This window comes from Phyllostomus discolor, chromosome X (genome assembly GCF_004126475.2).
Source record: "Phyllostomus discolor isolate MPI-MPIP mPhyDis1 chromosome X, mPhyDis1.pri.v3, whole genome shotgun sequence".
NCBI lineage: Eukaryota > Metazoa > Chordata > Mammalia > Chiroptera > Phyllostomidae > Phyllostomus > Phyllostomus discolor.
In genome coordinates, this window is record NC_050198.1 from 71467497 (window position 1) to 71482850 (window position 15354).

General features: G+C 40.1%; 1 protein-coding gene across 10 annotated transcripts in view; it reads right to left on the reverse strand.

Annotated features, from left to right (window-relative positions):
- Positions 1–15151, reverse strand: part of CUL4B (cullin 4B) — a 57611-nt gene extending 42460 nt beyond the window's left edge. For 5 of the 10 annotated variants that reach the window (XM_036016797.1, XM_036016799.1, XM_036016794.1 and 2 more), the window contains exons 1-2: positions 15076–15151; positions 1120–1668 (exon numbers count right to left, since the gene is read on the reverse strand). In XM_036016797.1, the coding sequence (XP_035872690.1) occupies positions 1120–1668; positions 15076–15136 (610 nt within the window). In that variant the 5' untranslated portion in view covers positions 15137–15151. Of the gene's footprint in view, positions 1–815; positions 933–1119; positions 1669–2418; positions 2596–15075 lie in introns of those variants that run through there. The other 5 variants (XM_028523197.2, XM_028523199.2, XM_036016795.1 and 2 more) reach the window with 5 other exon arrangements.
- Positions 15152–15354: the final 203 nt, after the last annotated feature.

Here is a 15354-nt window from a genome sequence, read left to right on the forward strand (position 1 = left end):
TTGAGCGCCTGGGAATGGGAGAGGACTAATAGAGAAAAGAAAAGGTTAAAAATAAGCAACACTATAACCCTCTGCTTTAGAAAAAACAGAGCATATTCCTGATTTCCACACTTATATTGAAAATACAAGCATGGAAAAGCTAATTTTCTCAATACTGACATTTAGTCACAAGGCACTTAATCTGGTAAATGTTACTTTAGTTCATTCATTTACTTCTTCACTTAACGAAGAGTTTAGCATCTATTACCTGCCAGTTAAGAGTGTTGAAAAAGTCCGTCAGAAAACTGGAAACACAGTTAACAGATATAAAGTAATTCAGCTCAAGCTGACATTTTTTTAAATTGCTAATTTTACATTTGTATCAATGTAAAATTTTGCATCCATAATTCTCTCAATCACATATCTCAAACACAAAAATGAACAAATTTTCCGAAAAGGTGCAGTCAGTACTTTAAAGCCCATTTTAATAGTAAAATATATATGTAGTAATCTTTACACTAGTGCTACACAGAGTTACTACTTCTGTGTATACACGGTATTTTTCACTTCCAAACCCTACCTTTGGAAAGAAATGCAGAGATCATAAGTATTTTTCTCCAAATATTGTTTCCACAATGAGTTTCAGGAATATCGTATTCAACATTATAAATCTAACTATAAATCTTCTTTGAGTATGAAAAGATCATCATGACTACCTGCATTTCTAGGGACTGGAGAATGTGGCCTACTGGAGCACAAAAATAAAAATCCCAGGAGTGCCAAGACTAACTATGCACCTGAAATAAATAAAGCTCTTCAGAATAGAAATTTCTCACCTGTAAAATCCGGATCACCCATACCGATTGTCAATGTTGTAAGGATTAACAGATTAGATACAATAGGCTGAAACAGAACTCAAAAGCCTGCACAGAAACACCCGCTGTAGGCTTCAGCACAAGGATACCAACCACCCCCGGAAAATGAACCCTCCACCCAAAAAAGGACCTCCCTCCACCTCATTGATTATGCATAACACATTAGGCCACCTCTATACTGTTTAATATATTAACATAAATAGAGCACGTGACTGCTCAAGTGTCAAATCCTTAGTAGGTGATTATGGATTTTGGCTTTGGTTACCTTTAAAGTTCTTGATCACTAACTTCTTAGCAGAGCCAGGCTTGCTGTTAGCAAAGCTAGAGACGGTGGTAGAAGATTTAGCCAGGCCGTTTGCGTGATGCACCGAAGCCACAGAAGAGATTAGTATACTCTTATTTTTAAGTTGCTGCTGCTGAGATGTTGCAGCAGTTGGTGAAGATGAGGAGGAGGAAGAGGAGGATTCCTCAGCCATCTTCGCATCAAACCCTACAAACTCCAGGGTGTCTTCAAAACGCAGCTTCTTCTGTATCGGTACGTGGCTGGAAGCAGCCAACGAAACCCCCACGCAGAAAGACGAGGTTGAAGGGGATGCCGAATCCCTAGGTTGTAAAGGAGGAGTGGAAGAGGAGGGAGAGGTGGAATCAAAGTCTTCTCTCTCGTTACTACTGTTACTGCTGCTACTGCTGCTGCTGCTGCTGTTTAACTTTCTCTTCTTGGCAGAGGTGGGCGGAGTGGTGCTGGTATTACCATCAGTGGCAGATCTGACCTCCTGAGCAGCAGCAGCAGCGGAGGGATTGGGGGAAGAAAAACCTGTTGGAAACATGAAAATAGCGGGGTCAACAGGCAGAGGAGCATCAAAAACCTACGTTTATATGCCTGCGTGCGTGTAGGAGAGAAGGTGGCAATGCTCGAGGGGGAAGGGGAGAAAGAAGAGAGGAGAAACACAGAGGACGAGAAGGAAAGTGAAGGGGGGGGCTACACCGGGGGAATGGGAGGGTTTGGGAAGGCGGATAGGCTGACACCAGGAGTGAGCAGAACAAGGGGGGAGAGCGAATGAGAAGGCAGACAGGTAAACGGCCGTGCCGTCCCCCTTTCCTGCTTTTCGGTCTCTCTCCCCCCTTTCTGCTGGAGCGACTCAGTGAGTCTGTGAGGCTGCAGCTCCTCCTCCTTTTCTCCCTCTCTTTGGGAGGGGAGAAGCCGTGGCTGGGGGGAGGGGGGAGGAGAGCCAAGGCTTGTTATTGTCAATAGCACAGGAGGCTAAAGATGGCGCCACTTCCGGTCACGCGGCAGCGAGGGCGGGGCGGTATCTGTTCGGGGGTAGGAGGGGGGTGGAGAAAAGCACTGCGGGCTCCAGGGGGGCGGGGGAGCTGGCTGACTGTGAAGCGGCGGGAAAGCAGCGGCAGACGCGCCAGAGACGGTCTGGCACTTGGGCTCCCGCTTGCTCTTTGCTCTTGGTCTGCTGCCCGCTTCCTAAGCAGCGCTGTCCGCCCCCGTCCCATGGATAACTCCCACCCCCTCCTTTACGGTCCCGCGGGAAGCTTCGCGCCGCAGCGCCCTTACCGGAAGTGACTGAGGAGACACTTTTCATAGCGCCCAGATCCTGAAGCCCCCAGGTCCGCAGGACTTGGGGGGGAGGGGAAAAGGGGGAAAAAGGGGGTAAGAGAAGTGGACCGGGAGGAGGGGCGGGCCTCCGAGACACCTTCGGAGCCCCTGATTGGAGCTTTCTGAACGCGAGGCCAGCGGGGGGTGGGGGGGGCAGAAAGGTGGTGAGAGATGGAGCGGGAAGGAGCTTGAAGGGGAGGGAAGGTGGTGACGGTGAGGGGCGGGGTGAGCTAGCTGGGAAAATAGGGGAGGAGGGAGAGGGATGGAGGAAGAGAGGAAGTAAAAAGTAAGGGTAGGGAGACTGGAAACTTTGAAAGAGATAAAGGAATAAGGAGGGGTTGCAAGGCCAGGGAGGGAGTAACCCCAAATGGAGAAAAACATAATCATGCCGTTCTGTGTACTGCTAGGGAGGAATGTCATGAGGTTAAGATAGGAAAGGAAAAGAAACAGTTTAGCTAGCAAGAAAAACAGTTTTTCATTCAGTTGAGCTATAAATTGCTTCTTTTTTATGTCAAGGACACCAAGGACTCAATATTGAATAGGGCCTGACTTTTGATCCATTCCTCAGTAATGCAGCTACAAACCCTTTTAACTTCCTACCAGGAGCATTTTCTAAGATGGCTGGCTAGAGTTAAGGGTGCATTCTAAGGCCAAGAAACAGGAAGGTAACACCCCCCCAACACACACACCCCTACAACACAACTCCCAGGACCAACCCCCAACCCCATGAGTCACTAACCTAGTAGTTTACATACTAAACGCCACTTATTTTACCAAATCTCGGCTCATACACTTTGTCTTGACGAATAAGTTTCAGGAAAATATTGCCAAAAGTCAATGTTTTCTACCAACGTATTCCATAAGCCAAAATTTTAAAATGGATTAACTCATGAGAACAAACCTCTAAATCGGGTTAAATTAGCAACAATAAACCTTGTAAACGTCCTGTTGGGAGTTTGTATTTAACTCGAGGGCATTGGGAGGGGGTGCAGAGAACACTGGCAGGGCAGAGTAATAGGGAAAAAAGGGGGACAATTGTAATTGAACAACAATAAAAAAAACTAAATTTGCCAACCTGTTGATCATTCCAACCGCAGATACATTCAACAACCATGTATTGAAAGACATATGCCACAAACTACCCCAGGTCCCTGCCATTGAGAAGCGGGGGGGGGGGGGGGGGGGGGGGCGGATAGTTTCAAAACTAATTTCCATAACAGTACTATTAACAGATGTACAAAGTGCTGTGGAAAGAGGTAAAACAAGAAATTTGGGGGAATTTTGTAATAGACTTTCACAGAGGAATTGAAGTTTATGCTGGGTCTCAAAGGGAGAATGGCCAAAAACACAAGAAGAGAGGGAGTAAAAGGCATTCTGAGCAGTGGAAACAGAAAGCAGAGAGTTTTGAAAGGGCCTGGCCTGTTTAAAGAAATCTGGAAAGTGCAGTGGGCTTTTCCATAAGAAAAGTAGGATGTCCAGTTGGAAGTAAGGAAGATGAGGTTCAGGAGTACCTGGCACAAAAGGCCAAAACTTTTGGAGTCTACCTTGTAGGCTAGGGTAGACAGCATGGAAAAACCATCAAGTAAGCTGGGCTTTTCAAACCAGGAGTGTGAAAGGCAAAAGATTTGTACACTCTGAAGAGAAACCAGAGTATAAATGGTGATAGATGGAACCTTGACTTGGAGTGGTGAACACACCATACAGTGTACAGAGAATGTACTGTGGAATTGTGCACTTGAAACCTGTAAAATTTTGTTAGCTAGTGTCACCCCAATAAATTCAATAAAAAGGAAACAAAACAAAGCAGGGGAGTGACAGGATTGTAGGTGGAGTAAAAGCAGTTTGTATCCTACCTTGAGATATACCAGTTAGAACCCTAAGAATAAACCAATTTTCTAACTTTGTTTACACAGACTCACTTTGTTTTTGTTTTTGTTTTTTCTCTCTTGAAAGATCCTTGGTTAAAAAGCAAATCCTCCTAGAAAAGGTACCATCTTGGGACTCTATCAGCTTTGTGCTGTTTGATGAGCCAGCTGAGAACAAGGCTGTAGTGGAATTTAGGCTCCAGGGCCACAAAAAATGCAGCTAGAGACCTAAAAGGGGGGCAGATGGGTTCCTGTCTATTTGGTTGTAGCGTATTGTCCTTGCTGCCTAATATGAGTCTGTAAACTCTTAAGACAAGGGAAGGTATCCTAAAACATTAAACCCTCTTATATTGTGTCTCACATTTTCACAAGATGCTGAACAACTGTGTAAATGCAGAGTAAATACTTACTGAATTGAATATTTCATTGAATAAGGATAAAATAATGCCATATCTTTATAAAGAAGGATTAACTGGCTAGTTTTCAGGGTTATGAACAAGGTTGTTCTAATGCATGTAGTTCTATTCCTAAGAAGGGTGTATGGACGGGCCAGCTGATAATGGCCCAAAAGTACCTCTTATAGGAGGATTTGCATTTTAAGCAAGGACATTTCAAAACAAAAAAGTGGGCCCAGTTCTAATTAATGTATTATAGTCTTTAGAATGATGTGTGGAAGTGCTAGCTATTTTTGAATTTACAAGTATTAGTGCAACGGGAAGGTGATGCTTTGCCCTACAAAGATAAACTTTTGTAAGTAACATAAAGGATAGCCAAGTCCTATTAATATTCAACTACATTCTAGTAATAATAGCTCCGAATCTGACATGGTTATCTAAACTCTTCACTCTACGGAGACTTGCTAGTTCTAAAAGACCCTTGGTTCTTGAGCTCTAGCTTACTTTTGATGGCCCAGTAGTTCAATCTATTTAAGTTTTCTGTGAAATATACTCAAGTGAGTTTTGTGGAAATATGTATATATGTTTAATAATCTTCCTTTTGACATTTTACAACCTCATTTTACTTTCAGTCCTCACTAAATAGCATATCTTAATATGGATATGTGATTTTTAATAGTGATTTTTTAAATTTAACATTTACATTTTGTGGCACATACCAGTTTAAATATTATATGACATGTGAGGACCATAACTTTGTGACTTCTTGGCCTCCTAGGGCCAATTTAAAAGAAGAAAATCCTCCCAATATTGCTTTGTAAAATGTCGTTTACATCAAGAATCAACTAATTGGGGCTAGCTAGAACATAAACATATATTCTATACAAGCAAACGTTAAACACATTCTCAACATAAAAATACATTTTTCAAGGTTGAAGTCACCAAAACCACAATAATCAAGACATGCAGTATAGGACACTATAGAATTATGGCCATTATTAGACTAAGCCAGACTGGACACTTAACACATACTCCATATACTGTATTAGAATCTTTCATCTTGTGAGTTTAATTCATACATTAGAAACATTAATTAAACTTTACAAACCTTCCAAGTGAGGTATAGTTATGATTGGCCTTTTAATCAAGTAAATGAATGAATTTGTAGGTATTTATAAGGGTAAATATATGCATAAAGGAAGAAATACACTGAGGACTAGTGTTTCTAAATTGCACTCCCTTGTTTCTGTAGGCATTTTTCTAAAGGGGCAGAATGTAACTTGTTTCCTTTTTTGATCAAAGGATTTCCCCCAATGCTTGATTTTTTTCTCCAGACATCCCAGAGCAGAGGCTTGTCAATAGATAGACACCCCACTCCCTGAAGTCTTTTATCCGTGGGTGCAATTTTCCCTAAAAATAGGATACACTGCTTGCTCAGAATACCAAAGATGTTTCTGCAGCACGCTTTGTTTTAAGAATGTCGAGAGAAAAAAAAAACTGCTGGGTAAAATGTGGCCCATGTTCTCTATCCACTTTCCTGAAAGACCACCTTTGAAGCAGGGAAATACAGCAAAGGCAAACCAAGCAGTGATGCGAAACGTTATATCATAATAAGGGCTTTGTTATGTTATCAACAGCAAGGTGCTGCTATGGGATCACTGAGGAGGCCAAAGCTTAAGTAAAGATTATCCAGCTGCACAATGTGAACTCACCCTTTGTCCATCCTGGAGTCGCTCTATAAAATAAGCAAGTTAGTTCAAAAATGCTGAACCCACAGTACTCAGTAAAATGCAAATAACAGATTTCATTTGTAACAAAATCATTTATCTTCTATGTAAAATTATCTTATCTACTGAAGAACTACTGACTCAGGTATATCAACAACCCTTTGGACATAGCTCTGTCGCTCAGAGATTTTATCTACTGTCATATCCAGGAACCATCTGGAAAGCAGATTTAAAGACTAACAGGGCCAGGCCATTTGCCTTGGGGGGTTGGGGGAGGGAACTGAATCAGCCACATATTACTTCTTCTTTTGGTGCTGCCAAGCACTTGCTTATTATGGAGTTGCTGGGCCTATTTTTATCCTTCTGTTCACTTTATCAATGACTCTCACAGTCCTTCCACCCTCACCATGCTTTAGGGTTTATTCTTCAAATGGCATTCAGCTTTTCTTTTTCTCAAGAGCAAGGCCAGTGTAGGTTTGTTTTTTAAATGTTTTATTTAGTTTTAGAGAAGGGGGAAGGGAGGGAGAAAGAAAGGGAGAGAGACATCGATGTGAGAAACACTGGTTGGTTGTCTCTCGTAAGCACCCTGACCTGAGACTGAGCCTACAATCCAGGCATGTGCTTTGTGGGAGGAAGCCCAAGCAACTAAGCCACACCAGTCAGGGCAGGGCCAATGTAGGGTTAAATCAGTGGTTCCCCACTCTGACTGCACAACAGAATTGCCTGGGGAGCCTTTACAAAAACACCCTTGCTCAGGTTTGAAGCTAGTCCAACTAAATCAGAATCTCTGTGAGTAGGGTCTCAGCTTTCAGTATTCTTAAGAAGTTCTCTGGATGTTTCTACGTACCTCCAGGGTTGAGACCACAACTGTAGGTAAAGTAGGTGCCATTGTGATTTAAATGGCGCTGATAAGCCTTTGTACTCCTTTTAATGCCTGAAATAACAATTATTCCTTTTGATTAAAAAAATAGCCTCCTTGAACAACAATAAAACAGAGAAAGAGAAAAATAAAATAGCCCCCTTCTCTAGGAATTCTTGTTTTCAGGTGCAAATTAGCCAGAGTGTCTTTAAAGTGAATGGTTCTTGGGAACTAAGAATAATCAAGTACAAAGTGCATGGAGGTAAACAGAACAAGGAGTAGGCTTTGCAATGGGTGGGGGGAGTGTTGGGGGTGTAAAGTTACCATCAAAGGAGGAAAGATTTTAGTACATTTTTGTTGACCTCTCAGTATTGCCTGGGGCCAATCCAACTTTGTGAACTAAATATTTAAAGTATAGCCAAATTTAACTGCTTATTTTAGCAAACAAAATCATGTTAAAAACCTAAGTAATTTTAATAAGCAAAAAAGAGCAGACATTAGGAATGTAGGTTTGGTTGGAACTATTCATAAATGCCCAACTTCTGAATTATCACTCACTATATGGATGTTTCTATTGCCAAGTCATCTGTTTTTCCTGGTTTCATTAAATGTTCTTTATTCCCACCAATAGCATTATTTCTCTTGCCAGTTCATTTGATCATTCAACAAAAATGTATTGAGCAACTAAGTACTTGGGGCAAGGCATGGTGCTGCTAGAATACAGAGCTAACACAAAATTCCATTTGCAATTGATTTTACAGCTTTCAAGGCATTTTCACATGCAATCTTATTCTGTCCTTATAGCAACAGTGTGAGATACATCAGAGCCATCCTCACTTCACAGATGAGAAACAGGCTCAGGGGAGGAGGTTAAAATGACTTGTCAAAATCACAAAGCCCACAGACTTAAACCAAACCTACTTTTTTCTAATTCCAAATACAGTATTTTCACATAGTTTACCATGTAGTAAGGAGACATGCTATAAAATCATCTCAAGTAATAGACAAGTAATGAAAAGACATTCAGAGTCCCACTTACCAGGAGAAAATATGAGAAATAGTAAAACTAACTCCTTTATTGAGGTTAGCCAAATCACAGTGTCCAAAAGGAGGCCAAGCTTGGATTCAGTTCAGGCTATCATTAAGCAAGCAGGACACAGCAGCAAGCAGGGTACATTCAAGGAGACAGTGACAGCTTGGCTCTAGTGAATCCGTTTGTTCTCTGGCTGGACCCTCAACCAGTGGCTGATCTTCACCTGAAGTGGAAACCAGCTCCTTCTGCTAGCCAAATCCACGCAAACACTGAATAAACCTTGCCATAGGACCCGTTATGATCCAGTCGGTGAGTATACAAAGACAACCTTTGCCCTCAAACAGTTCTCAATTGGCCTAGTGGGTGAGGAAGACAATAATAGGACTGAGATAAAAGGTTGCTAGAGGAACACAGAGAGACACCTGAACCGCCTAGGAGGATAAGGTGTATGTAGGAAGGAAGGGTGGAGGAAGGGTGAGGGTGGGGAGTTAAGAAGAGCTTCCAGAAAGAGTGATTCAATTTAAATTCATGGAGTGTAAGTGAGAATTAGCCATGTAAGGGGAGTAGGAGGGAGCAGGGGGCACAAAGAGGGGGAAAAAAGGAGCACATTTAAATCCTTAAGGTGAGAGAGAATAAAGTATATTCAGGAAATTGCAAGACTAGCTCTCAGGGAATAGTTTCATTCCTAACCAGAAACTTTGGAGTGCTAAGGAAGGAAATCAAGACAGCATCCCTATCTCAAATCCTGTAAAGCAGCGATTTTCAACATTTTTTGTCTCATGGCACACATAAACTAATTATTAACATTCTTCAGCACACCAAAAAATATATTTTGTCAATCTACCAAAAAAAAAAAAACAGGTAAAATTTTGATTGATTTACAAAAAACAGTAATAATAGTTATTACCTACTATTTTTGCTCTGAAGTAACTTAAAAAAAATCAGGTGCCTATACTTGTATTAAAGACTTCTGGTACCAAGAATTAGCCAATCAGATGCAACCTTATGTGACATGACCAATAAGATGTAACTCTATTATATGACCTGTATATTTATAGTTCAAGACAGAGCATTCAAACTAGATGGCTATGGTTGTGTTGGCTGTTGTCATTTTTTTTAATTTGATAACCTAAGGGAAAAGAGGTCAGTGCTCTGACTAAATAGTCAGGTACTACATGTTTTAAGAACTTTTACAGCACACAGGTTGAAAATCACTGCCATAAAGCATTCCTAGGCCTCATAGCATGAGGCCTTACTCCTATACCTTATTTGCTGTTGAAGCTCTTGCTCTGAGCCACACTAGTTCAGGAATTGGACTTACAGTTGGGCTTATCCTTGTATATAGGAGGCTCAGAATCACAAAGGCAGGGGTGGGAGGGCCTGATGAAGCATGGGAAATAAGATAATGAGGAAAAATGAGATAATAGAAATGCTCTTATGATCACAAGACTGAACAATGCTATAGGAATGCAGAAAATGAGAGCAGGTTTTGGGAAACGATGGCCAGTAGACCAAATCCAGCCAGTTGCCTGTTTTGATAAAGGATATTTTATTGGAACACTGCCATCTTCATTCATCCACATATTGTCTGTGGCTGTTTTTGTGCTAAAACAACAGAGTTTAGTAGTTGCCAGAGACCTGAAGACACAAAGCCAAAAATATTTCCTATCTAGTCCTTTATAGAAACAAAAAGGCTAACCCTTGCCCTTGAATACATTAAGCAGTAAAAATAGAGATATGGAGAATATCTAGTGGTGGCACAAATAAAGAAAAATATTTAAATTATTAAAAATATAATGAAACAAAGAAGAAAAAATTCAAAACATGCTAAAATTTTCTGTTCCTAGACTGCATCACCTTTGATACTACAAAGTATGACAAGAGAATATTCTTTGATAGAATGCCTAAATAAATCATGGTATATTCACACAACAAAATATTACCCAGCATTAAAAAATTAATTCCAGAAGATGGAGACATAGGTAAACATGCCTTCCCTCCTTGCACAACTATACCAAAAATTACAGCTAGACTACAAAACAAATATCACCCAGATTTGTCAGAAAACTGAGCTGTATGGAATTCCAACAACCAAGGATTTAAAGAAGCCACATTCATCCAGACAGCTAGGAAGGGTGAAGGCATGGAGAGGCGCAGAGGATGGAGAGGTATGGAGATCCAGAACAGGCTGTCCCACATCTAAATTGGGAGGGATACCTCAGGAGCGAGGGATCTCAGCCCCAGACCAGACCACACAACCCAGGGTTCCAGCACTAGGAAGGTAAGTCCACACATGTAACTTCCGGCTATAAAAATCAATGGGGGTTGGGGTAGCAGAAGAAACTTCGGGATTCTCAAGAGACTTCTCTTAAAGGGCCCAAAGTGGACTTAGGACTCACACAGATGCATCCCCTCTGTGATTCCACACCAGAGCAATGGCTGGAAGGACACCAGTGGCATACAGAGAGAAAGTGACATGATTGGCAACAGGGTGAGTGCCAGGAGACAGCTTCCTCCTGGATAAAACTCCAGAGGCCAGGCAGTGGCATTGTCCCCTCTCCAAGTCCTTCCCCACGCAGAGCCACAGAGCAGTGACATGGGTTGCCCTGCCCTGGCGATTACCTAAGGCTCTACCCCATACAACTTATAGGTGTACTTTTCTACAATAGGTGGTGCTACTAAGGGAGTCAAAGCAGTTCTACTTAATACATAGAAACAAACATGGGGAGGCTGCCAAAATGAGGAGAAAGAAATACGGCCCAAATGAAAGAAAAAAAACTCCAGTTAAAGAAGTAAACAAAATGGAGATAAGCAACCTATCAGATGTAGTGTTCAAAAGATTGGTTATTAGCATGCTCCAGAAACTCATTGGGTACTGCAACAGAAAAAAAAAAAAAAAAGACCCAGGCAGAAATTAAGGTTACATTAAGTGAAATAAAGAAAAAATCTATAGGGAACCAACAGTGGAGGGAATGAAGCTGGGAATCAAATCAATGATTTGGAACAAAAGGAAGAAAAAAAGCATTGAACCAGAACAGCAAGAAGAAAAATAATTCAAAAAAACAAGGATAGGCTAATGAGCTTCTGGGACATTTTTAAATGCACCAACATCTGAATTATAGGGGTGCCAGAAGGAGAAGAGGAAGAGCAAGAACTTGAACACTTACTTGAGAAAATAATGAAAGAAAACTTCCCTAATTTAGTGAAGGAGATAGGCATAGAAGTCCAGGAAGGACAAAAAGTCCCAAACAAAACAGACACAAACAGGCCCACGCCAAGACACATCATGATTAAAATGGCAAAGGTTAAAGATAAAGAGAGAATCTTAAAAACAACAAGAGAAAAGCAGATAGTTACCTACAAAGGAGTTCCCGTAAAACTGTCAGCTGATTTCTCAAAAGAAACTGCAGGCAAGAAGGGACTGGCAAAAAGTATTCAAAGTGATGAAAATCAAGGGCCTACAACCTACATTACTCTATCCAGCAAAGTTATCATTTGGAATGGAAGGGCAGATAAAGTGCTTGTCAGGTAAGGCCAAGTTAAAGGAGTTTGTCATCACCAAGCCATTATTATATGAAATGATAAAGGGAATTATATAAGAAAAAGACCAAAATGATGAACATTAAAATGGCAGTAAATTCACAACTATTAATAATTGAATACAAATAACAAACCAAGCAAATAAGCACAACAGAACAGAATCATAGATATGGAGGTCATTTGGAGGGTTATCAGCTGGGAGGAGGGAGGAGGAGAATGGGGGGAAAGGTAGAAGGAATAAGAAGCATAAATGGTGGGTACAAAATAAACAGGGGGGTATTAAGAACAGTATAGTAAATGGAGTAGCCAAAAAACTTATATGCACAACCCATGGACATGAACTAAGTGGGGGATTGCTGGAGGGAATGGGAGTACTGAGTGGAAGAGGGTAAAGGGGGAAAATTTAGGACAACTATAATAGCATAATCAATAAATTATATTTAAAAAACAGAATTCCAGCTACATACATAAATCACAGAAATAATGTACCATGAAAGAAGCAAATCATGGAGGAACACATACAATTTAATTACTCTCTCATAAAGCTCAAAAATAAGGAAAGTTTATAGATATATATGGTAAAACTATTAAAATTAAGAAGGGAAGCCCTGGCTGGTGTAGCTGAGTGGACTGAGTGCCAGCCTGTGAACAAAAGGGTCACTGGTTCAATTCATAGTCAGGGCACATGCCTTGGTTGTGGTCCAGGTCCCCATTTGGGGGTACATGCAACCACAAGTTGGTGTTTCTCTCCCTCCCTCCCTCCCTCCCCATCTCTAAAAATAAATAAATAAATCTTTTAAAAAATTAGGAAGGGAAATAATAACACAAAATCCAGGATAGGGGATTGCTCTGGAGGAAGCAAAGGGGGAGAATTTAGGTAGATTCAAAAGCATTGATAGTGTTCTAGTTCTTAAGCTGATGATGTGTTCTTGGATATTTGTTTTATTATTATACTCCATAAATGACATATCACAAATATCCTTTTGTATGTATTAAAATTATATAATAAAAAGTTTTTAAAAGTCAAATATAGCAAGTGGTGACCTGTTAAACCCTGGATCATAGCAGTTTGAAGGAATAATGGCTGGCAGGGATGGCAAAGACAACTAGGACTGATTTTCAGAACATTTAAGAATTTGTTATGGGTTCCTTGAGATTACTTGTGGGCTGGGGGAAGCACTGTCCAACCTGGTGGAATTAGATTTTCCTTGGTCCACAAGATGGGGGCTTAAAGTTGTAATTTGCATATTAATAATACAAATCTGAACTTAGTGTATAATATTATCAAGATGTGTGACTGGGAGATCTATGGGTTACTTGAAAAAGGGAACAGTGTGTACAAAGACATGAGGGTATGAGAAAAATCACGTACCATTTAAGCAAATGCAGTATTATCATGCTGTGTGACTGACGTGTGGTGTAACTGCCTTGTGGTATGCCTCTGTGGGTTGTGATGGGAGATAAGACAAAGAAGCAGGTAAGGTTCAGGTCCAGGTGAAAATTGTAAGCAGTGCTTCAGTTTGGACTCAATCCAGGATTAAGGGCTTCAAGCAGGGAAAGGAATAATATGATCAGCTGTACATTTAGACATGTCCAGTTCTCCACAAGCTTTGACTACACAGTAAGGTGGCTTCCCCGCCACTCATTGCCCCCCAAAAACCCATTCCCCAAAGATAATCTCACAGCTAACAACTTAGTAATTAAAGGTCTTTTTCATTATATTTAGTGAGATACAGAGTTTTGGCTTTAAAAAAATGGATCATATTATATGAATTGTTCTGTGATTTGATTTACTTTTTAAAATAGTATATTATGGACAGCTTTACCAGTCTGTATACTTGTATATAGATGTACCTCATAATTTTTAAGGGCAGCACAGTATAGTATGTGTAGATGTACATACTCCTGTCAATTCTTTAAAAATTCTAATCATCACACTTGATTGTGGTTTCTTTTTCCCTTTTCCTTACTTTTGCTAGACTGACTGAATTTCTTTTTTCCCCTTTTTTCAACTATTAGCAGTTCTACACACTATTTACATTCTATTGATGGGTACCTTTCCATTTTATTTACTTATATAAATGACACACATACACATTCTTCTTCTATAAAAACAATATAGAGGAATATAGGATAAAACATAGATGGCTCCCTTCACTGTTAAGTTTTGTTCATCATCTTCCTCAGCATTTATGTACATATATATTTGTATATATATACTAATAGGAAGTATTGGTATTTTTAAAAAGGAGCCATATTTATTTATTTTTTATTTATATTTATTTACTTTTAGAGAGATGGAAAGGGAGGAAAGAAGAGAGGAAGAGAAACATCAATGTGTGGTTGCCTGTCACAGCCCCCCCCCCACCAGGGACTTGGCCTGAAACCCAGGCATGTGCCCTGATTGGGAGTTGAAGCAGCAACCCTTTGGTTTGCAGGCTGGTGCTCAGTCCACTGAGCCACCCTAGCCAGGGCAGAAAGCTTTGGTATTTTTAATGCTGTCATTACTGTACACATAGCTCCACAATTTACTTTTTAAACTTAATATGCTTGGAGATCTTTGGACATCTTTCTATGACAGTACACAAAGATCTATTTCATTCTGTTTAAAGGCTGCATACTATTTTATGGTAAAGATACACCACGCTTTATTTAACCATTTCCCTATTTTTGGATATCTGGTTATTTCCATTTTTCTCTTACAATAATCATGAAGCAATGAACATCCTGTAACACAGATCTTTGTGAATGTGTAAAAATATTTCTGAGGATATATTTGGAGAAGTAGTATTGGGTCGACAGGAAGATATTTAAAATCTTGATAGATTGCTATATTACTCTTCATAAATGTTGTGCATACACTCCTACTTCCAGAAAGACTGCTGATTGCCCATACCATTAGCAACATTAAATATTATCAACTTTTAAAGTTTTTTGCCAAAATGTTACACAAATTCATTCTCACTATAAAACAACCACAGCAAAGAAAAGCAGAAGTGCCCTCTTGACCACTATCACCTGATGATAATCCTCTCTCAGGAAATTTATTTCTACATTGCTATTAATTTTTTTATTAATTGTTTTGTTATGTTTTATCTTCTTAGGAATAAGTTCTTAATAATTTACTCAAGCTTCCTAGACATGTTCTTAAAATTATTTGTACTTAACTGTAAGTTTTATTCGTTCATTGACTCACCATTGTCTTCTGACATGGCCTCATCATCAGTCTCATCCCCTGATCCAGACGATTGTGACATTGTCTGTCTTTGGGAGCCTATGTGAGAAAACAGAGAATTCACTTTTATGAGCAGCCCTTTCCCATATCAGTATGGTGTCATGGACTCATTGACTCTACTTTCTTAACCGATTTTACCCTATTTCTTTCAGATCTTCAAGAAAATCCTCACAATTTTGGCCTACTGATCACACCCTTCCCTGTTATTCCTTGTGGTTATGGCTCTAATATTTTTTCTTC